The sequence below is a fragment of the Raphanus sativus genome, unplaced genomic scaffold, assembly GCF_000801105.2.
Source record: "Raphanus sativus cultivar WK10039 unplaced genomic scaffold, ASM80110v3 Scaffold3298, whole genome shotgun sequence".
NCBI classification, from domain to species: domain Eukaryota; kingdom Viridiplantae; phylum Streptophyta; class Magnoliopsida; order Brassicales; family Brassicaceae; genus Raphanus; species Raphanus sativus.
This window is the reverse complement of record NW_026618604.1, coordinates 1,261-10,000: the sequence shown is the minus strand read 5'-3', so window position 1 is coordinate 10,000 and position 8,740 is coordinate 1,261. Positions and strand designations below refer to the sequence as shown.

General features: G+C 38.3%; 3 protein-coding genes and 1 non-coding gene across 4 annotated transcripts; 3 read left to right on the top strand and 1 right to left on the bottom strand.

The window, feature by feature from the left end:
- The first annotated feature begins 1,394 nt into the window (after positions 1-1,394).
- LOC130506493 (ylmG homolog protein 2, chloroplastic-like) lies at positions 1,395-2,672 on the top strand. Its single transcript, XM_057001154.1, has 3 exons — positions 1,395-1,772; positions 1,953-2,158; positions 2,309-2,672. Exons 1-3 carry the CDS (start codon positions 1,455-1,457, stop codon positions 2,538-2,540), a joined length of 756 nt encoding a protein of 251 aa, XP_056857134.1. The 5' UTR covers positions 1,395-1,454; the 3' UTR covers positions 2,541-2,672.
- An 84-nt stretch (positions 2,673-2,756) lies between these two features.
- LOC130506492 (EIN3-binding F-box protein 1-like) lies at positions 2,757-5,205 on the bottom strand. The gene is made up of 6 exons (XM_057001153.1): positions 4,355-5,205; positions 3,859-4,292; positions 3,610-3,771; positions 3,442-3,517; positions 3,200-3,355; positions 2,757-3,082 (listed from the first exon to the last, which is right to left on the bottom strand). The coding sequence occupies exons 1-6, from the start codon at positions 5,123-5,125 to the stop codon at positions 2,960-2,962; spliced, it is 1,722 nt and encodes a 573-aa protein (XP_056857133.1). The 5' UTR covers positions 5,126-5,205; the 3' UTR covers positions 2,757-2,959.
- A 1,968-nt stretch (positions 5,206-7,173) lies between these two features.
- On the top strand, positions 7,174-7,245 carry TRNAD-GUC (transfer RNA aspartic acid (anticodon GUC)). Its single transcript has one exon. It is a non-coding gene; the product is annotated as a tRNA-Asp (tRNA).
- A 97-nt stretch (positions 7,246-7,342) lies between these two features.
- LOC130494779 (calmodulin) lies at positions 7,343-8,408 on the top strand. Its single transcript, XM_057001155.1, has 2 exons — positions 7,343-7,502; positions 7,860-8,408. The coding sequence occupies exons 1-2, from the start codon at positions 7,427-7,429 to the stop codon at positions 8,231-8,233; spliced, it is 450 nt and encodes a 149-aa protein (XP_056857135.1). The 5' UTR covers positions 7,343-7,426; the 3' UTR covers positions 8,234-8,408.
- The last annotated feature ends 332 nt before the right edge of the window (positions 8,409-8,740 follow it).

Sequence of the window (8,740 nt, the reverse complement as noted above, 5' to 3'; positions counted from 1 at the left end):
GAGGAGAGAGAGAGAGAGAGAGAGAGAGAGAGAGAGAGAGAGAGAGAGACATAGAGAGATAAACAAAATGAGTTCGCGAGTAAGATGCAAAGAAAGAAATATAGAACAAGTTTGATTACACAAAAATTTACATACATAATAATTTGATTATATATTAATAATATTTATACATAAAACCTATGCAAAGAGTGTGATTACGTAAATATAATTTGATTAGATATTAATAATATTTATCTTACTCGAATTAGATATTATACACAAAATCAGATCTTCTTACATGGTTCAAAGAATACAGCCAAGTTCTGTGGAATCCTTACATGTTTGAAGTCAATGACCTATGAGGAAGGTATGTTATTATACAAAAATCATTCATATGAAAATCAAATTGTATAATAATAATTATATCTTTATATGCAAGTTCTTGCAAATGAATGAGAGTAAGATAAATCACACCGGTGATATGTATAAACTATTGAGACTATGAAAAAAGAGGTTTATGGACAAGCTTTTCAAACCTCAACAGTTAAGGATTTGTATAGACATCGAGCCATTCTCACTCCCACAAATGATGAAGTGGATAAAATAAATGATTACATGCTTTCGCAGTTGCTAGGTAACATGTTTTGTGTTTACTCTTATATTCCAGTAAATTTTTACATGTCACTAAAGTAAATGATTTACATATGTTTCTATCTTAGTGACGTCTATACCGTAAAATCAGCATCACCGAGATTAAACACAAAAAAACATACAAAACCCCAAATTCCAAACTATATATATACTTTCTAATATTTTCGAAAAATTGCTGATCTAACCATCTCATCCCGCGCAAGGCGCGGGTAACTACCTAGTGTATAGACGATTTTCGAATGTTTTAACGGATCCTTTGTTTTTCTTATCCAAGTTTTAGTGCTAAAACCATATGAAACAACTATAATAATCTTTGAAACAACAAGTAGTAATCAATTAAGAGATGAGGCTGTGAATGTTTGGTGAGAAGAAGAAGATGAGGTTTGAATCTGAACTACCAACTTTCTTTTAAGTACATTTCTGTGAAGAAGCATTCCACTATTCGTTGTTTGTAGTTCTTCTTGTGTACTTTAATTAGCTAATAAGGTTAAAGATTGTACATTGTGTCTGTAAATATGTTGCAACCTCTAACTCGTGAATAATTACAAGATTTTCAGTAATCTTTTATATACAGTAATTTTTTTTTTTTGAACTAATCTTATATACAAAAAAAAAGAAAAAAACCTTAAAAATGTAAAATATACAAAACCTTGAAAGGCGTCGTTTACCGAGCCGAGCATATAGACTTATTGAATAGGTAAGACCTTCTGAGCAAAGTAGAAGGTTAGGGTCTCAGGGACACAGTGATTTAAACTAGTCCACGTTTATCTTCTTACAGCTTCTCAATTGTACGAAAAAAATCTCAGAGACCTCTGCAGCCTGCAATGGAGGAGGCGAGTAGTGCGAACGAACCAGCTATCAAAAGAAGCCTCAAACCGTCTCCGTCAGGACCGATACCGAACTTTTTTGTATCTCTATCCTCTGCATTTACGCAAAAAACACAACTCGCGCGTCCGAACAAACCCAATCTGCTACTTCAACCACCAGTTTCAGACTCCGTCAAGTTGATTCAAGACCTCCATCGTTCTCTTGCCTCTGTTACTGAGAAATTCTCAGGCTTCTTCCATTCTTTCGCCGGTAGGAACCCTTTGTTCCACGAAGCGGTTCGCTTGTCCTCCGAGTTTCGCGGTCTTTGCGACGAGGTAGATTCTCTAAGTGAACGTTGTGTTATGTCCTAAAGTTGAGATCTTTTTTGTTCTACTCTACTCTTCTCTATGTCTCTGTTTCAGTAGATAAGTAAAGGCTATGTTTTTTTTTTGTGCCTTGCTTCTGGTTAATAAGGTGAAGAAGCCTTTTGTTTTGTTTTTTATTTTATTTCTCAGGTTCGTTTGAGAAACACTACTACAAGGGTGAGTTTTGCGATGGCTAATCACGGTTTTGCAGCGGTTCTGCCTGGAGATTCTGTTGCTGGATTGGTGGTTGCTAACGGGTTGATAAACTTCCTCAACATTTATAGCAACGTTCTTGTTCTCCGTCTAGTACTCACCTGGTTCCCTACTGCTCCTCCTGTCATTGTCAGCCCCCTCAGGTTACTGTTTTCTCTGCTTGTATTTTGAGAAATGCCACTAGAGGAAGTTTCTTTTGGATCTCTCCTTTCTCTCCAACTCTTGAATGGTTTAAGTGTTGGTCAGAGAACCTTTTGGTTGAATGCTAATTATGTGTTTTACCGTTGTAACAGCACTTTATGCGATCCATACTTGAACTTATTCAGAGGAGTCATACCGCCTCTCGGAGGATTGGATCTGTCTCCCATTTTGGCCTTCCTTGTTCTCAATGCCTTCACCAGCAGTGCTATGGCGCTTCCTTGTGAGCTCCCTCCAGCTGAAGGAGCGGCTTCTCCATCATCTCCTGAGACAAAGTGGACAAGAAGGAGAAGGTTGGCCAGCACCAAGAGGACCATTGACCGATGACCTGAAGCTTTCTAAAAACTCTCCTCTTTTCTACCTTTTTAGTCTTTGAATAAACAAAGACTTGTGTCTCTTATATACACAACTCTGTAAGATCTTGCACAATTTCAAGGCAATACTAATCTTTGTTCTTCATTAGCAACTTTTACCAAGGGTTTAAAAGATAGTTTCAAAGAGCTATCAAGATGGTATGGTTCAACACCTTACAAAGAAAGAGAAGAGAGAAAGCTTTGTCTATAGATTTTCGCTGGTTCAAATGAATCTTTTGTTTCTAGTGACCACACATTACAAGAAGATTTGTAAAGACTATTATTCTATTAGTAGTTTTCATTACTACGAACCTCCGGAGATGTTCTAGTCTAACAATAAAAAATGGTTCATGACTTCAGTACTACTAAACATGGCCAAAACTTGTCTACCCATCAGAAGCACTTGGCATCTACACTTGGGTGAGAGTCATCAGGATGAGCGAAAAGAGAAGTCATTTTCAATCCAACGATGTTAACTTCTGATTTTGAAAGATCTTCAAGAAATTCCTCCGTCACCTACAAAAGTATAATACCGCCATTTAAGTGCTATACACAGTTGTTCCCGAGATTGAATTCAACACAAAAAGGCTACAAGTGTAGGCTTTATTACATCCTTCTTTACTAATGACATACCTGCGTCCATCCGAATAGCTTAAGCGATCTAAGCGACTTGCAGCAACACATGATCCGTCTTAGTTCTTCTTCTGTGAGTTTTCTACACCACGAGAGGTCCAAATAATGCAACCTCTTACCATAGTTGGCGAGCGAAATAGCAGTCTCTTGACCGACCTGTTAAACAACCAACTCCTTTAATCACTTGGAAAATACCACCTTATATAAAGAGGATGAGAGTTTTATGTACTAAACACACTCACATCTCTGACATTGTTTAGGCAGAGGTTGTTAAGAGAACCACCACACACTTCAAGAAACGCAGCAACACCTTCATCACTGTCAAAGAAAGCACATAGATTGGTATTAACAACAAGTCTACAGACGTCACGTTATAAAAAAAGAAAACAAATTGTGAGACTTGTGCAAACCTGAATCGGTTTCTTTTAAACTTGACCGAGTTCAAAGATCTGCAACCATCCGTAATTTCTCTCAGTGACGCATCAGTCAATCTATCCAACTCTGAAATGTCAAGAGCTTCCAGGTTAGGACAATATCTCCCAACAGTCCAAATAGTTCCATCATTCACCCCTCTGATCACCACACAGGAAAAAAAAAGTCAAAAACATTAGCTTCACTAGACAAAAACCGTCCAACTAGTTCCACCATCCAAAACTTACACGCAAGAAGCTAGAGAAAGATCAGTGAGATTGCATCCACGAGAAGCAAAGAACTCAACAACAACATCGTGAATCCCTTCAAGCCCTGAAACCGAGAGAGAGCTCAGCTTCTCGAACCTACTCAAGCTGGTCCTAAATACATCACACGGTTTAATCCCTTGGCACCCTCCGATGTTGAGCCCTCTAAGAGTGGAACCAAAGTAATCAGCGAGAATCTTCACAGCTTGGAAAGTGAGGAGAGAGCACTCGCAGAGGTTAATAACACGTAGCAGAGGAGCCGATCTCGAGACCAAAGCCAACGCGTTGTCTGTCAAACAGAACGCTCCTTGAAGAGATAGCCTAGTCAACGAAGGGAACCCGTTGGGAGATCGGTTCAAGAACTCCGTTATAGCGTTCTCCGTCATTGCTCGTCCGCATAGATCAAGATTCAACACCTAAAGGAAGGCCAAACATCACCAATAGCTACAAAAGAAATTCAAGAATCAAAGGTACCTACCTGTAAGCTAACTCTATCGCAGTCGGAAAGGATCTGAGTCAAGTCCTTCTCCTCTAAGTCAACACAATTCTTCACAAAGACCTCGTAAGGAGAATCATCCACGAGAAGCTGGATAAAAGCTTTGTCCACTTTACTCGAATCACTGACGAGACTGGAGATCTTCTTCTTCAAGTGGTCAGGGACGAGGTGCAAAGACTCGATCGATTCAGAGTTTCTAGCAAGAACTCTCATACACAGCTCCGTAAGCGTAGGAGGCGTCCTATGCTTCGTCAAACTCAGCTCGATTCCACCAGTATCAGCAGTACTCGATCCTCTCGAGTATCTTCTCCTCTTCTTGATCGCCTTCTTAGCATCATCGAATCGGCTCTTCCCTTTCACGATCTCTTCATCTTCTTCTTCTTCTTCGTCGTCATTGTCTTTAGTTAGCTTGGGAGGTTGATCAGCGTGCAATTCGAGAGCGTAATTTCTCGCGACTTCTAAAACGTGCAGCCTGTGTATCTCCGCCCTCTCTTCGGCGAACCGCCTCCGCGTCTCCGCGACCTCCTCGTCTCGAATCCGCTTCCTCTCTTGTTCCCGTAGCATCTCCGCCACGTGGCAGAGGTTATCCATTGCCACGCAATCGAATAGAGGAAGGAGTACGGGGATTCGATGATTAATAACGGAATCCGAGTTATCCGGAGAAGCAACGTCGTCTGCGGCGGGGAGATTGGGTTCTTCTTCTTCTTGGGCGGCGTCGGGGAGGATCTCTGGATCTTCGCGTGAAGAAGTCATCGCGTCAAGTCTTTTCGGCTTTGCTCCCCGAAAAGCGTTTTTTTTTTTGGTTTGGTGAATGAACGTGGTGGAAAAGGAAAATCAAGAGAGGTATTTATACTTTTTTGTTTTTCGATAGATGCGAAGTTGTTCGACTCTGTGGACCCCTCTTCCACTTCATCAACGAACCTTATTGGTTCTTTTTCTTTAGTATTATATTTTTGTTTTATTCCTTGGGAAAAAATATAGAAGTTTCGATCATCATTGAAATAATATTATGGCCCAAGAAAATTCTAGGAAGGGAGCTTAACCAAAACGAGTTGGCCTGATCAGCTTATCAAACAAGTTTCTACCTCTAATATCTATGTATTTATTCTTTTTTTTTTCCTAAAATACCACAAAATTTGATTATGGTAATCTCCAGTTATCCTCAAATCAACAAACCGGTTATAGTAAGATATTCGGGTATTAAAATCCACCAAATTGCATGATGCATGCAACATAAAGGTAAACACAAACACATAGTATCTGAAAACAATAGAAGAAGAGGTCTTCTATTGCAGCAAGGATCTTCTCATTAACTCATCACCGCATCTCTAGGCGAAGTTCTGCTTGATATACTTCATTACGACTATGTAAAGGTCAATTTGTTTTGTTTTCATTATTCAAATTGACATATAGTTTTCATGATTAGTTCTTTCATATTGAGTTATCGTGATTAGTTATGTTATCTTACTTTTATGGACAATATTTCTCAGTATCTGTGTAGAATTGCAAAATACAATAGATGGATAACTTGTTTCTGGTATGAAACTCATGGAGAGGAAATATCAACTGCACATGTAAATATGTTTTCAATCCAATATTCGCAGAAAAAACATTACTTATGTATTCTGTAACATTCAGTTATATTTGGTGTATGCAATAATAAGATTTTTGTGAATTCTTTATGATAATTTTCTAGTTAATATGATTTTGCAGACAACATATTTCATTAAATACATAAATAACCCAAATTAAAATCACCAAGTATAGACATATTCATTAGGATAATTGATTAAGCACGATTGAAATTAGGATAATTTTTCAAATAGAATAGACTACAAAGAATATCTCTTAAAAGTACAAGGGCAAGTATTACATAACTTGACACAAGTGCTCTAAATCCGGGGCTGATCTTGGACTAAAGCTCAGGAAACATCAGTTTTATGTGCCCAAATTTTGTATTATTAAAGTCATCAAAATTTATAATATATACAAGCTTATAGTTTTTCATGCTTTAGGCATCTAATGATATGGGGTCGAGCTTGTCTAAACCAAATAGTATGAAACAATTTAAGTGTTGGGATATAAGTTCAGGTAATTGATTAGCGATCTACCTCCAGTAGATTCTCTACATGGTATATTTTCACTGATGTGTACAAGTCAGAGAGGTTACCATATCCTACTTTTGGTTCATGTATACATAAACCCATCAATATAACTATATCTTTATGTATTCTTTAAATTCTTTAAATACATAAATAATTATATCTAACGATTTATTAAGAATAATATTGTTATTAACCACTCTAACTTTTAAGATGAGAGTTCCATTACGAAAAATCATTTCGAAAATAACAATATAGATTCATAGAAATATTAATCTATTTTCATAATAAGATTTAAGATAAATAAAGTTTAATATATAAATCAAATCCAACTTCAATTAGGCTTAAAATCTGTTGGGAAAAGGTCCAAATATAAATCCATCTTGTTCTTCCTCTACCCTTGTCTCATGAGCTCCTTGACTCTAGATTTAGAACCAAATTTTTGGTAAAACTTTTATAATCAAATCTAACCAGATAAAAAGAACACAATTTCACTTTTGAACTATTGTTAACTTAAGAGGTTCAAAGTAAATATCCTCTAACTACTATCTGCAGAGACTTTAATCATATTCTATAGTGGCATAATAAAATCGAAACTGTGTAACCATTTGAAGAAAATCTTCAACAACATGGATAAACATTGCAAGTCCATTAAGATACAAACAATATATACGTTGTCGAAATTGACCCAACAACAAAGTCGTTGTAGTATAGTGGTAAGTATTCCCGCCTGTCACGCGGGTGACCCGGGTTCGATCCCCGGCAACGGCGTCACTTTTTTTTCCCGTTATACCAATATAGCGTTATCTTCAAAGGCCCATACTATATACATTGGGCTAGGCTTTTGGCTCACTTTATAACCTCTTGCCTGGGGAAACCAGAAAAAAAAAAACAAAAAAGTAAATCAAACTCTCAGATTTGCGGAAAAAGCTTAGAAAGGAAAAAAAAAGAAATGGCGGATCAGCTGACCGATGACCAGATCTCAGAGTTCAAGGAAGCCTTTAGCCTCTTCGATAAGGATGGAGATGGTATAATAATCTATCTTTTTTCTCCCCAGATCCTTTTCGTTTACTCTCTCCCTCGTCGATCTTTGAATTTTTTAATTGACGATTCATTTCTCTGTGCAATCCATCTTTTGTTTCACTTGAATTCGTGAACGATCTATGAATTGATCGGTGTTTATGCTAATCTTACCAGAACCAAATTGCTAGAGATTTATTACCATTTAACGATTGAGATTCGGACAAGAAAGAATATTGTCTTTTATTACAAGGATATTGTACAATGCACATAGGGAAACATGTAATAAAAGCACACAATATTTCATTTTAATCAACACTTTTAGCAAGTCTTTGAAGAAGATTGTTTTTCTTGCTGGGATGCAGGTTGCATCACCACGAAGGAGCTCGGAACCGTGATGAGGTCTCTGGGGCAAAACCCAACCGAAGCTGAGCTCCAAGACATGATCAACGAGGTGGACGCAGACGGGAATGGGACCATCGATTTCCCCGAGTTCCTTAACCTGATGGCGAGGAAGATGAAGGACACTGACTCGGAGGAAGAGCTCAAGGAAGCCTTCAGGGTTTTCGACAAAGACCAGAACGGTTTCATCTCCGCGGCGGAGCTTCGACATGTGATGACGAACCTCGGGGAGAAACTCACCGACGAGGAGGTTGATGAGATGATCAGAGAGGCTGATGTTGATGGCGATGGGCAGATCAACTATGATGAGTTCGTTAAAGTCATGATGGCTAAGTGATGGAGAGAGAGAGAGTGAATCTTTCTTTCTCGTTATGAGTTGTTCCTGTTTGCTGTCATCTAGAACATGTTTTCTTCCCCTTTGATTTGTTTTTGCTTTGGTGATTGTTATGTGAAGTGTGAACTCATCATGTCTTGCTCATCTTTTGACAATTGATATTCTCTCCTTTTTTTAATTTGTTTTTATCTTTGCTAAAGTTGAAATAAATAGGAAGAGAGAAACAATCTAAAATGCAATTTAACATCCGTCTTCTATACTTACTTGGGGAGCTCTCACATTGCTGTCTTCTCTCCCAGATCCTGCATTCCAATTGAAGTTTTACTTTCGGAGTAAGTTTCTGATGATGGCGGAGATAGAGGGATCATTGGCCGATGATCGACAAGTGATCGGCTGCGTCGGTGGTTGCGGGACCAAATCCCCGTGGAAAACAACGGCTTCTTCTGCTGAGGCTCCGGTAATGGGTGCTCACTCGTGGCCAGCTCTCTCCAACGCCGCGTCCAATAATCC